Source organism: Carex rostrata, chromosome 7 (genome assembly GCF_964058835.1).
Source record: "Carex rostrata chromosome 7, lpCarRost1.2, whole genome shotgun sequence".
In the NCBI taxonomy this organism is placed as follows: Eukaryota; Viridiplantae; Streptophyta; class Magnoliopsida; order Poales; family Cyperaceae; genus Carex; species Carex rostrata.
The window spans coordinates 11,710,108-11,736,542 of NC_135924.1; the positions used below are offsets into that span (position 1 = coordinate 11,710,108).

The 26,435-nt window shown below is 32.8% G+C and overlaps 2 protein-coding genes across 2 annotated transcripts in view; both read left to right on the forward strand.

The window, feature by feature from the left end:
- Positions 1–26,435, forward strand: part of LOC144556412 (catalase isozyme B) — a 72,692-nt gene that overhangs the window by 34,902 nt on the left and 11,355 nt on the right. The gene's annotated exons all lie outside the window — the stretch shown is intronic.
- On the forward strand, positions 20,951–23,274 carry LOC144556417 (uncharacterized). The gene is made up of 5 exons (XM_078304766.1): positions 20,951–21,100; positions 21,497–21,686; positions 22,276–22,482; positions 22,712–22,906; positions 23,024–23,274. The coding sequence occupies exons 1-5, from the start codon at positions 21,018–21,020 to the stop codon at positions 23,156–23,158; spliced, it is 810 nt and encodes a 269-aa protein (XP_078160892.1). The 5' UTR covers positions 20,951–21,017; the 3' UTR covers positions 23,159–23,274.

Below are 26,435 nucleotides of genomic sequence, written 5' to 3' on the forward strand. Positions count from 1 at the left end.
TTTCATATATAATTCAGAATAAAATGTTATGGATACTATAAAATTGACCTCTATACTTTGCAAGAAATTTTTATAAGATTGATCACATTCATATTTGACCCTCATATCTTGAAAGTCTAACTCTGTCCTTGCAATTCAAAGTTTTTATTTCTAATATTTTCTGCTGCTTGAAGAGACTTAAGGCAGTCAACATGATTTAAAAATATATTTTGTGATACTTTTTAATTACTTCTCATGTAATAAACTAGTATAGTACTCAAAGCGACTTGTTAAAGTGCGTAATGCATAATAAATATTACAAAGAAACACAAAAAGGAGATGACCGGAAAAAAAATATTAGAAGACAGCCGAAAAAAAAGACTTTAATTAAATCGGTAAAATTTTTGCTGATCCAAAATTTAAATTGGAAAAAAAAGACACCAATCCTTCTATTTATTGAAAAACTATGCACTTTTTCTCTTGCTCTATATTATTTATGAATAAAAAAATATCCTGCCAGTAGGTAATCAGTAGCCAAACTTGAGCAACGCGCCAACGCGCAAATGAGGTGCACATGTGCTAATCCTACATTCTTACTTGGCTGGCTATTCGTTGGAAAATTCCAAACATTTCCTGGTACTTTTGTATATGCCAAAAGCCTGTGACTGTCTCTGGAATCTGGACCCCACTCGCAGCTAATAAGTTTCAAATTATAAAATTGACGGGTCGACTAAACTGTGCCCTCGCCATACAACTGTTATCCAATTATGTTTTTTAGTTTTTATATATTTCTTTCTTTCTTTTCTTTTCTTTTCTTTTCTTTTTGTTTGTTCTATGCGCTCTGCTCTGGCATGCCTCTTTGGTGATATCTGTTATATATGGTGCTGTTTTCTCTCCAGTACTGTGCATTTTGGTGAACTTTCAAAAGAGTTCTAATGGTACTGTTCTTTTGGAGCATTATAAATTGTTCTTTCTTTTTAGGTTAATTCGCGAGTTGGCAAGTCAGCTCGGTCCAAGCATGAATTTGTGTGAATTTAGTATGCACGAATTTATTTTGTAAATTATGTTTGTATGAATTTAGAGATTTAGTATTTTAGTATGTATAAATTTAATTACAAACTTAATTTATAGTAGTTGGCTTTATAATACATTATCTAATATATTTAGGCTTTTGGTCCACGAGCTGGCTCGGCTAACTCGTTGTCAAAACAAGCAAGCCATAGGTCACTTTTTCAGTTCAGATTCGAATGTTGGCTAGCTCATGACTAGCTCGTTGCTAAAACGAGCAAGCCATAAGCTTGATCTAACTCGGACCGAGCCGACTCGTTGCCAGCCCTTATTAGTTAATCGACATGAAACAACCTAGTGACAATTAATTAAATTAAGCGAACAATTCGAGAAGTAATATTGTGTTTAGTATTAATTAGAAGGATGTCTAGTGTTGACATTTTGAATTAGGTTATTGCATGTGCTTCATCTGATGCATTGAAATTCTGGAACATTTTGTTTAATGAAGCCCCCTTTAATTATTGAACATGGGACAATTAATTAATCAAGACCTCAATTGTTTTGGTTTAATTAATACCTTAATACTTTTAGAATTAGTTCAATTCAGCTCTTAATTAGTTGGTTGCTTGGTTAACGATCAAATTGCTATTATATATTATGTGACATTTACAATTATCATAAGTTTCTAGTGTTTTTAAGTCATAATTAATTATATTATCTAATTAACAATATGATTAAATCGGTTCTTTATGCAAGCATGAATTTGTTTGTGCTAAATCAAACACTTACATTAAATAGTATACATAAATTTCTGCCATAATTAACACATTATGTGCATTAATTTATTCATATTTTTATGCAATTGAGGCCACATTAGAGTTTTTAAAATAGCAAAACTGATTCTTAGAAAAAATAATTAAAAAAATAATTATAACTTATAGTAATTACATGTGCATAGAATTTATTTGTATCAAATGAAGTACAAACATCAAATTTGAGCCCACTGAAATTACAAAACATCTTCCTAAAATTAAGACTTTGTACACAGAATTTATTGTAAATTTTTTATGATCCCTTCTAGCTCGAACAAGGGTGAAACTAGAAAATTTTGATAGAGGTGGTTGAAAATTAAAATGTACAATTGTAGTGAGTGGGATTTGAACCCAAGGCATCTCAACTATAAAATAAAGATTTAACCACTAGACTACAATTAAACATATGTCATTTATTGATAGTAGCTAGGCTATATAAAAAGTTAAAAATAAAATAAAATTCAACTAAATTCCTATACATATAATTCAAATTTTAAAATCATAGGGGTAGCTTAACCACCTTTAACTAAGTCTTAGATCCGTCTCTGAGCTCGAACATGTATCTTCTGCATTAACTGAGAACTTGAGTTAATGTATCTTGGTCGTCCAATTAGGATCTGACTAATTCGATCTGAGGTGAACTGCACGGGGCCCCTTAATATTTGTGCCAATATGGATCGAACCGTCTAGATTCATTTTGCATGAACTCAAATTTTGAGTTAATGTAGGCGATACGAATTCCCCCCCCCCCCCCCCCCCCCCCCCCCCCACACACACACACACACAAAAAACAAAGGTAAAATATGTCAATATGTGCATTTGTGATTGGTGATTGAAGGCGATCAGTACTAAGTGCTAATTATGTTATATTAGTTTGTCAGCTGTGACAATTAAAGTTGAAAGTTCAATTCTATTTATATTTCAAAAAAGATAAACAATTTATTGAGTCAAAACCTTTATAAAATTGCACCTTATTAGAGAACATGCAACTGGAGCCACTCTGAAGCAATATGACCGAGAAACTAAACAAATGATGATAATTTAGTAGGAATTTTTTTTTTATAAACCATAATTAGAAAAAAGATTTTTATGAAACTAATAACACGATTCTTTTATTTTATTTTTATAAAAAACATAAGAACTAAAATGCCATTTTGGTTCTCTTTTTTTGTTTTTTTTTTGGAACCGAATTGTCATTTCAATCCCGACTGTTTTCACATATTTTGAGGAAAAAATACGTTAAAAAATTGTAAAAATACCTGGGACTAAATTGCCATTTCGGTCCCGAAAAAGAAAAAAAATTCGGGACCGAAATGACATTTCAGTTCTTATGGTTTTTTGTTTAAAAAAAAAAGTAATCATGTTAGTTTCACAAAAATATTTTTTTGAATTATGGTTTATTAATAAAAATATTTGGTAGTGTCTGTTGATTTTTCTGGTCCTAATTATCATCAAAACAATGTTGAAGTATTATACATTTGTGTGTATAAGAAAGTAACAGGATCACATCAAATTAAATTTATTTTGTTTTTCTGTTTTGAAAAAAAATAGTTATATATATATTTTTTTTGTTAACAATCCGTAGGCTTAGAAAAATATAACCGAAGAAAATGAATATTATTTAATAAAGGCATGAAGAAAATAAACTGAGACCTCCTTTTAATCATTTGTTTTATTACCATAATCAATACCAAAGCCGAAAAATAACCAAAGTCCCCGACTCCCTCTACGATGAATCCGTATCCTCTCTCAGGTACTGCAGAGGATTATGCTCACTTTACAGTTTGAGGTTAAATCTCAACTGATTTAGGATTCGGATCACCATAGGAGCAGTATTATTGAGCTTTGAGATTCGTGCCAAGTTAAAAAAACGGTCCAGATCTAGTAATTATAAAAGATTCCCTTATCAGGTATTGGAGAGGATGTGATTTCCGACATTTTTATTTTTACCCATTAAAAAATTATTTTAATAATAATAACCAAAGTTTAGCAAAGTTTTTAAAATACCCCACCTGTGGAAATTTTTCACGGACTGGAATTTTAATTCCCATTTTTTTTTTAAAACAAAAATTTGTTTTTATTTTTTATTTTTTGTATTGAAATATTAGAAATGTTGGATATATTTCTTTGAAAATAGATGGAATACAATATAATTTGATTTATTAGAAAGACTGTAACAAATAACCCGGATCAATATTTTTCAGGTCGAATTTTTCGCGGCTGTAAGAAAAATTAATATATTTCTGTATGTGTTATTGGAAAAAAATAAAAATGTTTAGATTCTGAGTTATTGATCCCGGTTCAAAAGTCACTTCTATGTAATCTAGAAAATATTGTGATCCTTCTAGGACATTTAATTTATAAAAAGTTGTATCTATTTTGAGAATTCTTTTTGAATAATAATTATTAAATAACTTAAAGTTTTTGTTTTTTTCTAAAATAGATACAACTTTCCATAAATTAAATGTCCTAAAAGGATCACAATATTTTCTAGATTACATAGAAGTGACTTTTGAAACGGGATCAATAACTCAGAATCTAAGGCATTTTTATTTTTTTCCAATAACACATACAGAAATATATTAATTTTTCTTACAGCCGCGAAAAATCCGACCTGAAAAATATTGATCCGGGTTATTTGTTACAGTCTTTCTAATAAATCAAATTATATTGTATTTCATCTATTTTCAAAGAAATATATCCAACATTTCTAATATTTCAATACAAAAAATAAAAATAAATTTCTGTTTTATAAAAAAAAAAAAATTGGAATTAAAATTCCAGCCCGTGGAAAATTTCTACGGGTGGGATATTTTTAAAACTTTTGCTAAACTTTGGTTATTATTATTAAAATAATTTTTTAATGGGGTAAAATAAAAATGTCGGATGTGATTTCCTCTACGACAATAGGAATAAATTCGGATCCAGAGAGTTTAACGGGTTTTGTGCGGATCTGATAATCCCCATTTGCACACGTGGACCTTGTTTTGCCGCTAGCCAGCTTAAAGCCTTAAATGTTTGGTCCAAATTATTTTTTGGGCCCAAAATTTGGAGATTGAATCCTCTGCCCCGAGGGCAGGAAATTTCTGCCCCTAGAGTCACTGTTAGTAAATTCCAATTTCAAAAATTAATAGTGACCGGTCCTAGCTGCAATGACTGAGGGGGCAGGATTTTCCTGCACCCGGGGGGCAGTTGATCTGCTTTCCAAAATTTGAGGTAGTATGACACTATCTTTTTTTTTCGGTTGGTTTATGGTTCTAATTTTAGAGGGGAACAGTTTGTTTGGGTCCGACGAGTTCAATGGATTTTCAGTACATTTGATCCGTTTTAAAATCTGTGCACACTAAATTTTGCTAAAATTTACACATTAGAAAACTCAGAATTTTCATTTAGGGCCTATTTGACCTCTAATTGGAAATGGGCATGGACACAGGAATTGAACTGAAAAGTACTGTTCTCGTGGGAAAAAAAAATTCAATTAAATTTTCTTTTTCCCATGAGAACAGTAACGCGGCCGAACATGGCATTAATATGTTTGCATACAAATACAATCTCCGATTGATTGATCAGTACATGATAATAAAGAAGGGTTCAAATGTCTTTATTTTTTGTGCCTCCATCATATCTCTATTTTTAAAAATTTCAATAATTAAAAATTTTAAAGTCAAAATGAAACCATTGGATAGGATCTACATCATTTTATCTATGCATATGTAAAAAAATTATGACATTTTAATTTTATTTTGGTTGTCATCAAGAACTTGTAAAAACATACTAATACGGATAATTTCTAGACGTTGATTTTTCAACTTATTTTTTTACATAAAAAATTGAAATGTGATAATTTTTTATGAGCACATAGAGAAAATAACATAAATCACATCTAACGGTTTTATTTTGACTTTTAAGTTTTAAATTTTGAGTATTTAAAGTTTAAAAAAATAGAGGTACGGTGGAGACAAAAAAATTAGAGGCATTTGAACCCTCTCATGATAATATTAAATCATTTTATTTTGATATTACCGTTGAAATCAATTGATTAATTGTTATTAGATATCATTGACTGTCATTTTTTCATTAAATTTGAGTAACAACTTTTCATTAAAAGAATTATCCGTTATTGCACCGTTTCTATGATGACATCCGTCAATGAGTTGGCATCTGATCATTTCTCTCATACTTTGATTCGCTGATTAATTTAACTCTCTGATTTCTATTTCTCTCACACTTTTTCGCTAGTTAATTAAGAAAGTTCATTCTACTACACAGAGAATAACGATTTTTTTTTTAAAATATAACTGGCTTTAATTATTTTAACGTAACAAGTACTGTTTGTGGTAAAGTTATAAAAAAAGACTCCACCAATTATAGGGATCAGTTACTTTTACGGCGTGTCTAAAGAGTAATAACTCTGAATTATTTTAGTTGCGGTTTCATCTTATACGATGAGACGGAATACGTTTAAGAACAATGTTTCGTAGGGCTGCTAATGATTAAAGTTCGGCTCAAACTCGGTTCGGCTCAATGAGAGAAGCAAAATGATTTGGCTCGATTTTGAAAGAAAAAGCTCGGCTTTGCTCATGTAAACACTTGGCTCGACTCGGCTTGGCTCGCAAGCCAGCTCATATTTTAACTTATTGAGTTGAATATTGTTGTCAAGACTCAAGAGGACTGGTGCACTCTGGAATATTTTTTGATGGAAATTTTGTCAACAGGATCATCCAACTAACTACGATTTTTTAAGGATCATATTCAAATTTCAATTTTTTTTTTCAAATTTCAAACTTTTTCAAATTTCAACTTTTTTTCAAATTTCAATTTTTTTTCAAATTGTTTCGTACACAATCCGGATAACATTATTTCAATTTGATTTATTGATTTATTTATTTATTGTCAAAATTGTTTTAAAAATTTATCCCAACAAATCTGCACAAATATTGAAGTGGACGTGCATAAATATTAAAATAAAGCACACGGATCTTAAAGCGGATCAGAAGAACTGAAAACCCATCTAATTTGCTCCCTAGCTTTAGTAATAGTCTTACAAGCAGCTATCATACTTCTTTACACATTGCCAAAAAAAAAAAAAACTTATCTTTCTAAAGAACAAATGTGAATATCAAGTAAATAATAGAGGCTGTAGGATTTAGTTAGTTACAAGGGTTGACTAAGTCAACACCTTCATTATAAACGTGTAACAAGAATTAGTTAAGCACTACATTGCTTTATTCTCCAATCGTATTGCAATATTTTTATTTTTTATTTTAAAGTCTAAATAAAAGATTTGAATCGCTCAACATGGTATCCACGTTAACATATGCTTAGAGTTTAAATTTTATACTTTTTGAAATTTTTTTACTATCTTTTAAGATAGATACAAAAACATTGTTTTTGAATGATCCACGATCTTCTGAAAAATATTGATTTTGTACCTATCTTAAAAATATTAAAATAAATTAAAAATATATATAAAATTTGATCTCTAAGTACATTTTAACGTAAATATTATTTTGAACAGTTCATATCTTTTGTTTGAACTTTGAAATTAAAAATAAAGATATTAGAGTACGATTGGAGCATAAAGAAATGAGGTATTTGAGCCCTCCTCTTTATTTAATAAGGCCATATTTGGTTGCCAAGTGAGAATGAGAATGGATTTGAATTTGAATTCAATTTGAATGACTGAAGTACTGTGTGCGTAGAAAAAAAAAATTGGACACAATACTCAGCTGAACAGGACCAAAAAAATATTTGAATTTGAATATGAACTAGTTGCATCATTGTTGCGGCTACGCCGCAACCTTTTTTTTTGTGTATGTTGGCATACTCAATTTGTTTTTTCATTTTTTCGTGGTGACATTTTCTTCTCATTCTTCTGTATGGTAACAATAGTAAGAGTCAAATGACAATAATAGGAGTTAAATGTACACAGCGATCAGCGATCGATTGTTCGATGTTTAATTCTCTATCACTAATTATATCAGGACTATCAGCTGAATACATCTTTCCTAGTCACTAAGAACAAAATAGTAAATTTTCATTCGTTGTACCAAATTAATGCATTTCTTCTCATCACAAATGCAGCAACATAGTTAAGAGAACAAAATATATCATCGATTTTTTTATGAATAAGTAAACCAAACGTATCGTAACCTTGAGCAATTCCATAACAATACTATTATGTTAATTTTCCCTACCTAAATATGACATCCACAAATTCACACTTTTGATTGTATTTAGCATTTGTATTACAAAAAATAGCAGCTTTCTTATTGTTTCACTATACCTTTCTCGGATCAAAGGATTTCTGCACAACTATGAAGGCTTCTTCAGGAAACATCACAACGAACTAAATCAACATAAATCCCTCATAATTAAATTTCATTCAATAAAATAACTAATTCAAAGTTTCTCGAAATAATGCCAAACATTTTATAAAAACACTCAATAATTTACTTCTTTCAAAAGACCAAGGCAGGCTAGAATGTGCTGCAGTTTGGGAATTATACTATATCCTGCCAGTAACTTTTATTTGCAAAGAACACCTTCAAACTAATAGGTTGAAAAGATATATTTAATTAAATGGAACAATTTCAGCTCTACCTTCAATGTGTCATGCTCCTGGATTTTCTCCCAATCGAAATAATAAAGTTGAAACCAAATACAGAATATTCCTACATTTGGTTCCAAGCTTCTATGAGATGACAGCATCAAGAGCAATATAGTCAGTTTCTAAACTCAAACTTCTATGATGTGGGTATAACATATTTGGTTGGGTCTGAGATGACAAAATCAGGGGGTAATTTAATCAATTTTGCTTTCAAGGAAGAACAATCATGATATGTGCAGCTCAAGCAGATGGAAATAATTAAACCAAGAAAAAATCTAGGAGATGTGCAATTGATTCCAACTGCAAGACAATTCTGGCAAGAATCAACAATTGAACCGCAATATTCCAAAAAATCGCCACTCAGTACATACACCCCATCCTTTAAGTTAATGGCAAACTATGATGGTATATCTATTCCGCATTCCTTCAACAGTTCCACATATGGCTAAAATTGCATAGAACAAATTGAAATTTACATAATTAAAAATATTCCTAATTTAGTTACCATAGAAAAGACATCAAGATGCACTCCAAGTGTTACCTGTCTCTGTTTTGTTAGGAATTGTTCCAAATGCAATGAAGTCGAGACTTGCTTTAGCCTTAACCTGAAGCCTTCGCAATTTTCTGAAGCAAAATCCAAATATTTCTTCTTGCTAATAACAATCAATGAAAAAGTAATTCAATTTAAAAATAAAAAGCACAAAAGAACAGTAATATACCTTTGTGCTGGAGATAGACAGCTGGAACCATCGCCAGTAATCAGTCTTGCATTTAACTCGGTGACGTACCATGTATCTATCATACTACAAAGTGTCTTTTTTTTATGAAACTTAATTTATTTTTGCATTCTGACAGTGGCAGGTGAATTATGCTCAACTTGAAAAGTTATCCTTTTTTACTATATAGTGATGTACCAGGTGAATTATGCTAAACTTGAGCGTAATTTAGTTTTAAATTGCATCCATTGCGTAATTGAATACAACTTTATGGTATCCCTTTATGTTCGATAAATTGTTTACAGTTAAGGAGTGAACAGTAAATTATGGAAGCCTTCCTTGACTGTGGATTTGGCTATTTAACCCCAGCTATAAATACAGTTATGGTCAAACCTGCTATGTACAATTTAACGGGAGAACGACTCTTATTTTAAACCTCTCCTATCATACTCATCCACCTATGAGAAGGACATAAATAATTTCATAAAATCTAACCTGGTGTAATCTAAAATCCAGTATCTAAGTCCGCATGGAAGTGAACTTAAGATACTACTCAAGGTTAAATATCATACCTACAAAACTTTGGTCATCGTTAACTGATTCAGCCAAGCCACGGGCTTCATAAATCGCACATATTAACTCTCAAGTATTCAGAATAATAAAATTCAAGCCCCTTTCCGATTTATAACCCTAAATTAGCTATAGAAATTTGATACTAGAAGAGAGAGAGGTACAGAGAGGGTTCATATTCAAGCCAAAGGAGTCAATGTCATAGTTATGATGAATATATATAGGATGAAGACTACACAGCATGGATGTCAAACTAATACAAATTTAAGAGAAGAAATTAAATCATTCCAATCTTTCCTAGAAAACCTTTAATTGGCCTTGAAATTCATTTTCACTACTTTCAATTCACATGCCAACACTAATATGAAGTATGCATCACATAAAACCAGGTCTTCTTTTATGAAGTGAACATGCAATTTTTTTTACTAAAGAAAAAATACAGTGGTAAAATTTAGAAATCTTACCAAAATAGTATCGAAAATCTCAATTGTATAAAAAATTACTGATAGCTAGTTCCATGTACAGGAACAGATCATAATAAGAATCGCTGCCAGCACATTAAATCTAATCTCAATAACTGATACACAAAATAGGAAAAAATGGAAAAGCCGAGGAAAGTATGAATTAAATGTTTTGAATCGAGCCCGGTTAATTAACAGGAAAATAAAAGAACAAAATTAATATCTGCATAAGTGAAACATACCAAATGACGGATAGTCTCATCAGCGCCAAGCATGCAAACCACCCGACACAGTTTGGTTGCTTGTCGGCATCTGCGCCAACACATCTCAAAGTAGTCAAAAGTGCCCTTTTGCGTGTCCTAGTAAATGGTTCCATCTCTATGCTGGTGTCCACCACCTTGTCAGACTACCTACAGCTTGCGACCATCACCTTTAACCAATCCCCCAAATTTACCTATATCCCCCCATCAGGAAAAAGATAGACACACGACAAAAAAAGAAAAACATCAGTGAGAAAGAAAACAATGAAGAAAATATTTAATTAATTACAACACCTTTTTTTATGTCTCGGCTATGGCAGAAGGAACACTCACAACAGCAACCGATTGCTGTCTTCCATCAGAATACGAAGATTATTCAAAGGGCGCTCAAAATCTGGCATAATAACTCTTTTGGGGTGTTAGAAAAAAGATTGCAAGAATGCAAAGATGCAATTTTGGCATTTGATGTTCTGGAAGAACAGAGGCCTCTAGCGGATGCTGAATTTCGGGCTAGGATCCAACAGAGAGAAATGGCCTTCGAGTTAGCAAATAATATAGAGTCTTCGTGGAGACAACGCTCCAGAATTCAGTGGCTCAAAGAGGGTGACAGAAACACCAAAGCCTTTCATGCCTACGCGTCTTCAAGGTTGAGAAGAAACTGGATTGCCTCAATCCAAGACAACGGAGTCACAATTTCAGATCAACCTGGAATTATTCATCTATTCTACCAATCAATGAAGGATATCCTTGGGCAATCAGCCACTGTGCTGCCCCTGGATGCTCGGGCTTTATACCTGCAAAACAGCTCGGACCCGGATCTGAAATTCCTAGAAAACCCGATTACAGAAGGGGAAATTGAAAGTGCAGTGTTCCAATTGGCCAAGAATAAAGCATCGGGGCCCGATGGGTTGCCTAATGAATTTATTCAAAAATATTGGGTTCATCTCAAAGGGCAAGTTGGGGAGATCATAAAAGATTTCTATGAGGGAACTTTGGACCTTCTACCTTACAATGAGGGAAATATAGTTATGATCCCCAAGACGGAAGCTCCCACAGAGACGGGTCAGTTCCGACCCATCAGCATTCTTAACCTAATTCCAAAGCTGATCTCCAAAATTCTCTCCAACAGACTGAGTAGGGTCCTACCTAACCTTATATCAGTCAATCAAACTGCATTTGTAAAGGGAAGACAAATCGCAGACAATTTCGTCACAACTAGAGAGATGCTACAGCATATTGCTCAGACCAAGAACTCGGCAATTTTGGTGAAGATCGATTTCCGAAAAGCTTTTGATTCTGTAGAGTGGCCTTTTCTGATTAGGGTCATGCAAGCGAGGAACTTTCCAAGTAGATGGATAAGGTGGATGGAGCTGATCTGGACCACCTCCTCATCCAAAGTATGCATTAATGGTGACTACTCTGAGTCTTTCATGCACAAGCGGGGCCTTCGTCAAGGTGATCCGCTGTCACCGATGATGTTTAATCTGGCAGCGGATGTTTTTCAGCGTATGGTACAACACCTAAACTCCATTCTGACAAGACCCCTAACCAACAAGATTGACAACTCCATTGTAGCGCATCAGTATGCGGACGATACAGCGGTTATTGCCAGAGCTGATGTCACTTCACTGATATCGCTAAAACTGGTCCTTTGCCTTTACACCTCAGTTTCGGGGTTGCAGATTAATTTTAATAAAAGCATCTTCATCCCCATAAATGTACCCAACAATCAAATTGAGGTGGTCAAGGCCATTATTGGCTGTCAGCAATCACAATTCCCTACAATTTACCTTGGAATGCCTCTCACTATCAAGAAGCCGGTAAAAGAGCTATTTATCCCGCTTATTGAGAAGGTTGAAAAGCGTTTGACGGGTTGGCAAGCCAAGATGATATCTAGGGCTGGGCGCCTTCAACTCGTGCAATCAGTCATGTCAACCATTCCGGTCTACTACATGATTTGTTTTAGGCTCCCGAAATGGGTAATATGCAGAATTGATAGAGCTAGGAGACGCTGTTTATGGGGTACCTATGGGAAACAAGGAAATGGTATATCCTTGTGCAATTGGAGCATGGTAATATTGCCTAAAAAATGGGTAGGGCTTGGATTGCCGGATCTCAATTTAAGGAACATCTCCTTGATTTTAAGATGGTGGTGGAAGCCATATGAAGAACCTAACTCAATGTGGGCGATTTGCGTCTCAAAATTGAGAACCATTATTGTACAAAGGCCGGGACTACTCATATGGGCAAAAAAAGGATCCTTTTTCTGGAACCAATTGCAAGCAGTAAAGGGGATTTTTGATTGGTCAACCACCTGGGTAATAGGAGATGGCTACCGAATTGCTTACTGGTTCGATGATTGGGGTCAAGGGATTCTAGCCAATTCTGAAAATCAGATTATATTTAGGAAATTCTCCTTAGGTGATGCGGTTGAAACACGGTTACTACCGGTTCATGGAGCAACTCTCACACTGAGGGATGACATGCTGGCATGGAGATGGTCGGCTACTGGCATATACAGTGCGATCTCTGTTTACAAAATCATGATCGGGGCAGGGAAAATCAGATGGCCATTTGCTGGAATCTGGAAACTCAAATTACCACCAACGGTTAAGGCTTTCCTGTTCTTGTTCATCAAAGGGAAAATCCTCACCAGAGAGGTATTGAGAAGAAGGAATTTTCAATGCGAGCTCCAATGTGAAATGTGCAATGACCAGCAGGTGGAATCGGCACATCACCTCTTTTTCCGTTGTAGACATGCTCAAGCAATCTGGAGTAGCTTGGGACTCAGGGTCGGTAATCAGTACCAAACGGTGGGAGAGAGTTGGAAAGAGGTCGCTGACAAGGATTCTATTCTAGCTTCAAGTGCGATTTGGGCAATTTGGAAAAGCAGGAACATGGCTATCTTTGACAACAAGAAGGCAGCAATAGATGTCACTGTGCAATGGATAATACATGAAGCGACGCTATGGAGGAAGTTTTGTTAAAGGTGAATGGCGAATGGCGAATGGCAAAATGCTAAAAGCCAAGGGATTAAATTGTAAATTTATAATTTAAATCAAGGTGACTTTGTTTGGTTTGGGGCGTAGATGAGGAGGAGAAAGAGGACTAATTAGTTTTTGGTTCTGGGTGAAATGCATAGTGGATGTAGTTTATGCAATCTCCTCCTCATTATTTTGTATTTTGTGATGTACGCCCTATGCTTTTATTAATACATTATCTGGCAGCATCTGTCAGTTCATTCAAAAAATAATTACAACACCTTTAGCACAGGATTAAGTAGAGTCTGACTCGATCCATAGTTGTGAGTATAGGAAACTGCATAGCATTAGAACTAACTAAAACCTTAAAGTCATCTAGGTAGAGTTGGGCAAAGGTGTATGTTATTTTAAAATTGTAAAGATTTAAATTTTTTACTGTTAAAGTCATCTGTTTCAGATTCTTTTGTGGGGAGGAACCCACGTGAAGTTCAGGGAAGAAAGATTAATAAACAGATTCTTTTTCGTAAAGGTAAAATGAGTATCTCGTTAATTAAAAATAATTTTTAATAGGAAAAATAATAAAATGGGTAAATTTCTCAGCAATTCATACCGGCGGAAGCAATTCGTACCGGCAGAAGCAACCCAAGTGAGATTGACGGAGGAGAAAATTGAGCTAAACGAAAGAGGAAATAGATGAGCAGTACAATCAATTGACTAAAAGGAGGTACACCGATCAAAGAAGAAGCTGGTAGGCGTGGATCGCGGGAGAAGCAACACGTAGATGGAGGAAGGCAACGTGGCGACTTTGCAAGGAAAGGAAGCGGCAGCTGGATCTTATGGATTTTGGGGCAAAATCGTGGGTGCCGCGTTTTTTTCTGAGGCAAAATCGCAGGTGCCGCGGAGCTTTGTTCGGTGGTTTGGAGGTGATGCAATGGAGCGTCAGCCAAAATGAATCTGCCCCGTCGAAGCCGCAACGGATGGAGATGAGATGGATAGGCACTGTTCATTGATGGCGTCATCGAACATCCAAAATTAAGGTTTTATAATAATATCCGGAACCTATAATTTCTAGCCCATAGCCGCCATATTCCTCTTTCCTCTCGCCACTCTTTTGGGACTAAACCAAGCATTCGGACCATCCGGTTAGCACTTTTAAATACTGGTTTTTGTTCTTTAGTAATTTAGTAAATGCTTGTGCAAATATGCAGCCATTGCTCATTAGCAAAAACATACTTGTAGTAGGCCTGGTTGGGTAAAAGTAAAAGCTTGTTTCTTCGTCAGCCCATTAAGTAATAAAAGATTAGTGTTTGTGATAATTGATAAATTTAATTTATTGGTTAACGAAATACAAATTCCTTACAAGTTTTTTCTTTTTAAAATTACATATCCCATATTTAATTATTCATTCATTTCCATATTTAAATTATGTTAATCAGTATTTGTATCTTAAAGTTCACATGACATAATTATCCCACAATTATTTATTATTATATATCTGTATTAAATGTGCTTTTTTTTTATGCTTAAATGGGCCGTGGGCCTAAATGGGCCTCTTTTGTTGGATCACTATTGTATGAATATAAATTCTTTCATGTAGATTTGATGAATGAGAAAGAGAATATCATGTAGAAAGAATGATAACTGCATGAGTTGTTATATAAATTCAACAATAATTTATTACTACCTACGGATGAACTTCTATTATCAGCTATTTTCTAATTTATTATTAAAATAATATTAAGTTAGAAGTGTAAGTAACACTTAATTTTTTTTTTAAATGCAATTTTGATTTATAGATATTAGATGAAATCTGCAATTTTTACTCGATTTAATTTGTAATGCTTGGTATCCATTTGCAAGTATCTATCAGACTTCAATTACATGTGGTAGATTTCGCGAGACACTCGAAAAGTTTTTATCTCTATTGACAATTGCATAATAAATATATGAATAAGTGATTATTACCTATTAGTTATTTATCAAATTATCAATCATATATATATATATATATGTTTGTATTCAACATTTTTTATTTTGATATGGTTTATTAAATTAAATCATTTTTTTTTGTTAGCCAACATATATAAGTACAAATTGACTAACACAAATTACCACAGTCTAAAAAGTTACATATCCATAATCAGACAATTTATTGTTTTTTAAAATTTTGCTTCCCATGATACTGTTTAATTGCAATTTCTTAAATAAAGAATAATTATAAGTATTTAAATTTACATATTTACTATTGTAAATATTATATTGGTTTAAATTTATTTTAGAAATATATGAATTAAATTTATTTTAAAAATAGTGGTGTAAATTTACATATCTATTTCATTTATATTACAAAATAGGTGGGTCAGAGTTGATCTTAATTTAGTTCAATGCGCTGTGTAACTCAACAGAAGAGATATCAAATGTCATTATTTTTTGGTGCCTCATCCTATTATAATTTTTAAATTTTTAAATTTTTTGAATTATAAATTATTAACATGTAATATAAAATCATGACGGAGAGTTGCATCAGAGCCCTTCTCTTAATTGCTTACGTTAGTAGGTACTTATGTTGACTTAGGTTGGTTAGAGAATTTAATTTTAAATCTATTTGATTGACTTTAACGATATATTTTTTTTTTGAGAACGATATTTATTAATTTTTTAATTGATTTTATACTAAATAAATTTAATTAATTAAGCATATAAGTAAATTACTCATTAATTTAGTAAATCAATTTTAATGATTTGAATTTCATTTTTTATAACTAATTCAATATATTTTAAAGTAAACTCATCAACTATTTTAGTAACCTTAAATACATTTTTTTTTTTTTGAAAATCAGTGGCTTTAATGACAACTAATAATTTGATTGATAAAAATATATTTATAACGAGTCAAACAACTCTAATTTGTAAATTCTAAACTTATTTATTCTCATTAATATCTAAGCTACTCTTATAATCTAATTCTACTTATTTACACTTTAAAACACTCTAATATATCATTTTCTAATCTTCTTCACGATTAAATTTGCTTTTGTCCGATAGCCGCCACGCTTAGACGACCGGATCTACTCATCACTACCCTCGATGCCGCACTCCGATAGTCGGATTTATTCATCGCCACGCTTTGACACTCACCGTTGCGCTCCGACGGCCAGAGCTACTTATTGCCTCGTTCCGTCGAGATGGACAGAGACTCTACACTCCAAACTCTAACGATACCGCATTCTCGCTTCGATCAGCTCGACTCTCTCCCCTCTCTATCATTCTCTTCTCCGCTCGAGGAGGTAGAGATGAGAGGGAGGAGATAATATCAATGTGTTAGATTGGGACCTAGAAAAGATGGGAGGAATGGAAGGATCCGTATCCTCCACAGTACTGTAGACGATTTTTCTCACTTTACAGTTTGAGATTAAATATCAGTTACTATGGGATTCGGACTAGCGCAGGGGCAGTATTATTAGGCTTTGAGATTCGTGCCAAATTAAAAAAAAACGGTCTGAATCCACTAATTATAAAAGATTATTTTTTGAAGTAACAGAGAGGATGTGAATTCGAAATGGAATGGAGGGGTAGAGAAAGGAATTCACATCCTCTCCAATACCTGATAAGGGAATCTTTTACAATTACTAGATCTGAACCATACTTTTTAACTTGGCACGAATCTCAAAGCCCAAAAATGGGGCCCCCTACAGTGACCCGAATCTCAAGCCGGTTGAGATTTAATCTCAAACCGTAAAGTAAGTGATCCTCTACAATAATTGTGCAATACCTGAGAGGATACGGGTTCTAGAGAAAGGGACGGCTAGGTTGCTAGAATCTCCCCCTTTTTTTTAAGGGAAAATTTTCATGATGAAGCTATTCAATGTCAATGGTATATCTATCACACATTACTTTTATTCATAGTTTAAAAATATAGTTAATCTTTCTTCACAAGATAACAAAAAGAAGCTTCTACTAGTAATAAAGAATCGCCACAGAGGATCTCAAGTTACTTTGATGCGCTATGTATTTCAAAAAATAAGCATCAATATTTTACAAGAGAACAAAAAGAAGTTTTAATAAAAAATAAAAATAAATATAAAAGAAGAGAGCGTAACCACAACAGCAACCATACAATGCACCAACTTTATTTTTGTTGAACTTATATCAATCCTTATGTGCTGCTAAATAAGTTGCAACCCATTGTTGACTTCACAGTTGGTTGTATTATTTCATTTAACTTAAAAGGAAAACAATGTCTTTTTTAAATATATCACAAGACAAAGCAGCTTTTATTTGCTTATGCCCACTAAATAAGGTGAATTTGCATTTATTTTATGAAATGTTCTGAACCGGCCCGGTCTTTAAATCGGGCCGGTTTATTTTCTTGTTTTAGTACAATTGTATTTCACCGTCAATTTTGCAATTTATTGTTCTAGCTCATGATGCGTTTCAATTTCTTCATTTTTTTTAATTTGATTTTTCAATCTTTTTTAAATGATAAGGCTCATAAGTAGAATGTATAATTTTCTCTTCATGAAGTTTGATGTATTTTTATTTTTATTATAATTTTTTTCGTAAATTAATCTCTTTTCTACATTTAAATTTATTTTTATTTTATGTGTGTAGATTACTCATAGAATATTACATAGGTGTTCAAAATCTGTTTTCTTTAATTGTTTTGCACCAGTTGAATCTATTTCTGGTTTTATCAATTTTAATATAAAAAAATAATACCGAAAGGTTGAAAATTAAGTACTAGCTAATTAATAATTAATATCATGGAAAACAACGGTTAATACTTAATGCTATGGGAATAGAACTATAGATATCTTTGAAATGCATTAAAATAATATGAATTAGTGTAGCCGTCTGTTGACTCTGTTCTTTGTTTTTCCTTCAAAGAAAATCTGTTTTGCAGGGATTAGAATCCAAAATTACTGTGGCAGTTGCACAAGGAACCATCCATGTGTCAAACTTCTGACAGAAGGCAATATATATCTCATGCAAAATATTGTTGGCTCAAAATAAAAAAAATTCAACATCAGCTACAACTTTTACCGTTCGATCGGAACCGTCTGATCTTCTTTGGATTCTTATCGAACGGTCCATATCTAAACTCAGATTCTGAGTTACATTGGATCCGGGTCCTCGCCACAGAGGATCCCAACTATGGCCTGTTTGGCACCCTCTATCTATTTCCTTATTCAGAAGATAAACATCACAAAAAGATAAGCATGAGAAGCTTACAAGGGAACCAAAGAATTTTATAAGAGGAAATAATCAATGTAGTTAGTGGAATTAATTTCTTATAATAAGAAAAGAAGAGAGATTATGTGTACGGCTGAGTGCATAAGCATACAATTTAGGTACTTATCTTCAGGGCATATTTAAGGCTTAATCAAAGATAGGTAAGCCACTTTTATAATTTTAAAATTTTAATTATACGTATAGAAATTTAATTAAACTTATTTTTTTTAAACTCTTTATATAGTCTAGCCATTCTCAATAAATGATAAATGTTTAGTTGTAGTCTACTGGTTAAAGCTCTATTTTGTAGTTGAGATGTTTTCAATTCAAATCTCACCCACTACAATTGTATATTTTAATTTTCAGTAATTTTTATTAAAATTTACTAGTTCCGCTCCTGCTTATCTCTAACTTGTATATATACGTATATGAATTTTTCATTCATTTCTAATTTTTTATTGTGTTGATGCACACTTAATTGTAATTGTTGATAGAATTGTTACGTAATTTTAATCAAGACAAAATACATTTTGACAATTGTTGTTGAGAATCTTAATCTTTTTTTTTTTTTCAAATTTCTTAAAATACACACTTCAGTTTTACATTAATACAAAATAAAACGTCTAACTTATTTATTAAATTCTTTTTAAAAGTTTGTAGAACAATAATTGAAGGTTGTTTAGAATGTGCTTCAGAATCGCCTCATTAAAGACAAAAAAAAAAAATGAAAAGGAACGTGAGAAAGGCAATGACTTCACCTCCTTTACACTCTGATTTAGAAATTACAAAATTGTTAGTTTTGCATTTAATTTTTCAGCATAACTTACTTTTGTTCTTCTTCTCTTCGATCCCTTCGCTCACCTCCAAATTTTACGGTTCTAAACAAGTAACCAGTTACATTCAGATCCGGTCATGCCTAAACTTACCTCTGATCAGTTCCCTGCTTCTCGACGACCCTTAGTGGTGAATTGAAAGATACATATAATATATTAAGAAAAACAAATTAAGGAGATAACTATAAAGAATATAAAAAGTTAAATTACTATCTACTCTAGAAAATTAACCTCAATTAATGCTAACGTAGTATTAGAGTAATAGGTATAACTTAATCTTGCCAGATTTCTATTATAGAATAATGACCTTCCTTTAATAGTGTTGCACATGATAAATCAATGAACAAAGTCACAAACCACGCACCACACATAAAAAAGAAGTGTTGAGAATAAAAAAAAAATGGTCATCTATTTTGGTAAGCATTTAAGACAAATGGTTGGTTAACAACAATTTCATACAAATTTATCATGAAATTATTAGCAAACCTCAAAAAGTGCTTCATAGATATATATTTTCCCGCTAATTAATACCAAGCACGAGGCGAAGCTAACCGCCTCTATTGTGCGATTGCGTATCCTCTGAGATATCTCAACTTTTGCGTGACCGACGTGTCCGATGCCTATTCGGGGGTGATGTAGGTATTGTATGTGCTTTGAGATTCGTGCGGAGCGTATTTAAACGGTTGGGATTTTCTATAAAGTCACGCAAAGTTTGAGATATCTCAGAGGATACGAATTCCTATTGTGCGCGAATAAGAACCGGATTTACTGTGACGGTTACACAATCTCCAATCCGTGTACCAAACTTATGATGAAAGTAATAAGTCATATTGGAAACCATAGTGACAAGGTACCCGAATTATACCCGTTTAATTCTTTTTTGGAGTGATACCGAACTGAACACCGAATTATTCGGTTGACTGAACTTTGACCGAATTAAACTTGAATAATTCCCGAATTTTACGAATTATTCACGAATTTTTCCTGAATTTTTCTGAGAACAATTATTTTTTTGCTCCCTTGCAGGACTGAGATTTCTGGTCCGGATAATTCCGAATCATTCCCGAATTATACCCGAATTATACCCGAATCACGAATTTTTGATCTCGCCGAACCGAACCCAAATAATTCATTTGTCACTATGTTGGAAACTATATTCAGATCAGAGATCTCAGTCTTGCAAGAGAAAAAATTATGAGAAAAATTTGGAAAAAAATTCGTGAATAATTTGTAAAATTCAGAAAAATTTCATAAAATTCGCGAATTATTCGGGTTTAATTATGTCAAAGTTTGGTCAACCGAATAATTTGGCGTTCGGTTCAGCACCACAAAAAAAAAGAATTATTCGGGTATAATTCGGGTTTAATTCGCGAATTTTTTGACTCTGGTCATTATCTTTTTTCTGTCAATAACTGCCACACCTTCTCGCAGTTCGCAATCTGTCACAGAAGATCCCAACTGGAACCTGCTTGCCGCTCTATATGTATTCACAATTTAAAAGATAAGCACCAAAAATATACAAGAGAGCAAAAGAGAAAGCTTAGAGAACGAAAAGATGTGTATAGCTGCGTGGATATGGCAAGCAGATCCAGTGTACCCTTTCCTTCTCTTGGTCAACCGAGATGAGTTCCATGACAGGTATTATTATTATTATTATTATTATTATTATTATTATTATTATTATTATTATTATTATTATTTTAAATATTGATTTTGATGAGAAACCATGAATATTATCTGGTGTTTGCAATTGTATCTTCATGCAAATGGTGAAGCAGAGCTCTTCGTTTGATCGATGAATTCCAAAATAAAGCTGTAATTCAATGAAACTTCTTGTCAATTATGTTAATTAAGGTTTAAGATAGAAACTAGAAACCTCAAAGATAAAAAAATGTGCTCTGATTTCCAGTGGAACCAGAACAATGATAAAGTTTACTGTTTACATGTGCCAGTACTTTTTATCTAATATATCAGTGTTAAATTGAAAAAAAAAAAAAAATTCCCTTGTTAGCAAAATAAAATGTAAAATTTCAGACCAACAAAACCGGCCGACTGGTGGGGAGAGGGAGCAATAAAAATACTTGGAGGCCGAGATGTGGTCGGTGGTGGTACGTGGCTCGGTTGTACCAAAGACGGGAAATTGGCCTTCTTGACTAATGTTCTTGAGCCCAACGGGGACCCCACGGCACGCACTAGAGGCGACCTACCTGTACGATTTCTTCAGGTAATATAACAGAGGCAGACACCCTGATTAAATATCACATTGATTTAAGATTATAAAGGGAGCAAAATGCATGATGCCATGCCACAATTGGCAATGAGAATATATGAAAATGAAATGTTAAGCCAAAAGTGAAAATTATGTCATCTAAAACCTCAACATTTCTGAACTTCCAAATCAAGGCCTCAAATTATGAAGAATTTTTTTAATAATCCCCTGGACAAGAGTATATTGGTATATGATTTCCTGCTCTAGAATAGTGATAAATCTGGCAAAATTGGACTACTAGACTCTCATTTTCTGATTTCCATGATATCAATAGCGTTTTATATTGACATAGCAATTAAATTTATGGTTTTTTTTTTAATAATTGTTAGTATAATTATCTGATTACAATTGACAATAATTTTGGGGCTTATGTGACATTTTTGCCATTTTGAAGAGCAAATTTCTCATTTCCATCATCTTATTAGTCTAGACAATAAAATTAAGGGCTTCTGTGACATTTTTGCCCTTTTGAAGGGCAAATATTGAATTTCTGTGACTTGAAGGGATCCAGACTTTGACAGGCATCTTAATTTTTTACTGGTAGGGGAAGAAGAGCCCACTAGATTATGCAAATGAGGTTGCAAAGGAAGCAGGAGAGTACAATGGATTCAACCTAATATTAGCTGATTTGTGCAAAAGGGAGATGGTTTATGTGTCAAACCGGCCGAAAGGACGGCCAACTGCTATTCAAGTTGTTCCTCCGGGTCTTCATGTGCTTACCAATGCAACAATAGATAGCCCCTGGCAAAAGGTAGTTCTTTTTTCTTATGTTTAATTACAATTTTACTTGGCTCCAATTTATTTCTATTCTTTGCTGACTAACCTGTATTCAAAAAGTTCGAAAAGCTTGATTGATGCTAAAACATCAACTTCGTAACTGCGGTGTACGATTTTGGTTTTTTGAAATTGTTTTATTTTATCTGGAAAACATGTACTTGTACATCTCTCTAACCCAACAGTTTGTTTTCTCTTGTATACAGGCAGCATGTCTTCGTACGAGTTTTAAGGAATTACTGTTGAAGCATGGTGACAAAGAAATAGTTGCAAAGGATTTAGTTGAGAAGCTCATGACAGACAGGACTAAAGCTGATAAGAGCATGCTGCCTAACACTGGTTGTGATATCGACTATGAGCTCAATTTAAGCGCCATTTTTGTCGAGATCAAAACCAACAAAGTAAGTTAAGAGAAGCAACAGTAGTTGTTTTCATTGCAATAAAATGAAGTACAATAAGCAAAAAGAAATTTGTCCTTGACATATTATCTAAAATATAAAATATTGTTCTATATGAAGGGTATTTATGGAACTCGAAGCACCGCAGTTCTGTCGATGAAAGAAAATGGCAATGTGAGCTTCTATGAGAAGTACATTGAGGCCGGAATTTGGAAGGATCATACTTTGGAGTACCGTATCGAGGAGTCTCAGTAGAAGACAGTACCAGTAAATAAGGATACACAATCCAACAACACTCGTTGTTTGATTAGAATTGTTACATTATATGTCATGTAGCAGAGAGTACCAGTGTTATTACAGAGCTACTTTACATGTAATTATCAGATTTTCAGACCCCACCATCAAATCTTATAAGATGATAGCCGTATTGTATATTTTGGTAATTAATCTATGACAGGATTTGTAAAGTACCAGCAGAATGCCGCGCGATGCTGATAACTGACATATATTTTGGAACATTTACTGGTTCTATTAATCAAGCAACTGATAACTGATATATTAGATATTACCCATACTTCTAAAGAAAATTATCATTGTTTACCAAACATTTAATGGGTCATTAATCAAGTATAAAATCATAAATCAAAGGAAAGATAAAAAGTTAAAAAACACATGAGACCATTAAAGGGATCCCAATGGTACAAAAATCACATAAATATAAAATTAAACACATAGCTTACCTGACAAAAAGCCTGATAACCCATAGATATCCTCAAAAACCATAATTAAGAGATAAACATACAAAAATGGCATCAATATATATTTTAATTTCTTTTCATCTTATTTACTCTACAAAGAAAATGGAATGTAGATATCCAACATAGGACCAGCAACAGCTATAGGGGATGACACTTACCTCCAGACATAGTGTGAATGACATGAAACCAAGGACGGACCCATGTGGAGCCACGAGGGGGCAGCCGCCCCCCTCCCCCCCACCCTTGACTTTAAGTTTTAGTAGTGATTTATCTGTTCCGATTGATTTTGTCCCTTTCTGAAATTTTTTTCCCTCTCGATGCTTAATTTGTAATTCGGATTAAATTTAGTGTTAAAATCAAAATAAATTTTTTGAATTATGATTGGTAATTAGAATTATAAGTTAGAATATCAGAAATTACAAGTCAGAGTGGTTCTGAGTTCTGACTTGGACATAAGTCATTGATGATTTTGGATGCCTAATTGATATTTAGGTTCATGATAGAACGATTTAGCGAAACTAAAACTGAAGTCATTGATGATCCACATGGTAGTTTTGTGTACTAAGTTCTAACATTTCACTTTTTTTAGGTTCATGATAAAAAAAAAAAGCATATACTTTTTTTTTTAATCTTAATATATATTGTCAGCTCCCTCCTGGCCAACTGACCTTCAAAAATAATAATATAAGGTTTAAAATTTGTAAAACGATATGCATATATTAAGGGATATTTAATTGGGTTCGAACATATAAGAATATAATGTGATATCTAACTGTGCTAATTAATTGCAGCTTTCAATTATAAATCATTTTCAAGCTGATTTTAGTTAATATTTAGTTGCATGGAAAATATTGGAATGGAATAAAAATTATGATGAGTGCGGATGGGCGCCATAGTAAAGAAATAATGTAAATATTTTGAGTCCTGAAATGAAAATGGTTATCAGTTGGTAGCTACTATTAAGCCTTTAAAAAAAATAAAAAAAATAAATGAAGTATTACCTGTTGTTAGAATATACACCATGACACGATCACAGAATATTAGAAGATGATTGACAAACAAGGCATAAGATTGCGGAATATTTGTTTACCTTCAATGTAATATTTAGACAATCTTATGTTAAGAAAATAATGTGGAGAAGGAAATATGTTATTAAAAAAATATGTATATATTAGCAAACATTCAATTTAAATAGAATAAATTAGCAATTAGATTATACATGAGGGGGTGCTGACCAGAAAAACATATATGAAAATACTATGTAATTCTATTCTGAATTAATGAAAACAAAGAGAGAAAAGGAAGTTTCATAAGAGTGATTGTGTTCCTTATTCTTTGTTATATTATTCTAATAATTTTGACACCTGTTTTCTTATATATTTATGTTATCTTGTTTATTTTGCAAATCTGTACGGATAAGGGCAGTCATCTTGGTCATGATTCATGAGAGAAGATTACCTAGCTAGCAAGTAGCAACACATTAAAAGTTATTGAGGTATCATCGAAGTCAAAATTGGATCAATACATGTGTAAAATTGAATACTATAGGGTACACCTGTCCCGCAAACTACCAAATTAGCTAGATTTTGAAAATAATGAAACTATGATAAGAACTGGGGTGCAAATTAGTCAAAAATGGAAGACTTTAACAGTATACGTGGAGGTTATAGCAGATTAATTCCCAACGACTTGGCATTGAATGTTTCAACCTAGTGTTATTTTCATTAAATATTCCGTCTAGAATCCGTCATCCGTTTATTGATTCGTACTATATTCGATAAAATGGACTAGAGTAAGATATTTTTCTCATGAGCAGATATTTTTTTATAGTAATAATATAGAATAATTATATTGCTCCCCTCACGTCCATCTCCGCATTTTCTCCGCACTCTCTCTCTTCCTTAACTGCCATATATTTCCTCACTTATTTCGCTAAAAATTTTCATTTATCCCCGCATTAAATTAGACTGTCATTTAATACCAATTCCCGCATTAATTATGCTTTCCTCTAATAACAATTCCCGCATTAATTATTTCTTTAAAAATAATCCCCGCATTAATTATACTGTTATCTAATAACAATCTCCGTTAATAAATATTTATTTGTTATTTCTGAGAAGTATTTATCCATGTAACATAAAATATTTATCATTATGTCTGAGAGTATTTATCATTGATGTTTTACTGTAAGTTGCAATTATGTTTGAGAAGTATTTATCTATGTAGCATAAAATATTTATCCATGTAACATAAAGTATTTATCATTATGTCTAAGAGTATTTATCATTGATATTTTTGTTAGTTTGTAATAATCTAGAAGTCAATAATACGATAATTTTATCACAAAGCTTTGTTCATGAATTTGATGATTAATATCATTTTGTTGCCTTGAGTATTATTGCATTTATGAATCATTTCGAGTTCATGACTGAAATTGTAAAACTTCATAATATAGATTATATATACTCTAAAAGTCACTGACCGAGATAATTAGCAGGAACACTAATTACCACGACAAGGTTAGTATGTGGATTAAATGATGGTCAAGTTTTACAGACCATAGACAATGAGTTGTCATTTTAATCACATAGATATATGTTCCAGGAACATGATATCTGACAGACCCCGAATGAAACATTATACGGAATTGTGTTCGTGTCATTAATGCTTTCATTCAGTGTTAAGTTCTAAAGTATGAGGTATTCATCTTTCCTACATAAGAGATGTATCTGTGACTGTTACCTAACGCTATCTGTAAAAAGTAGCTATAACGG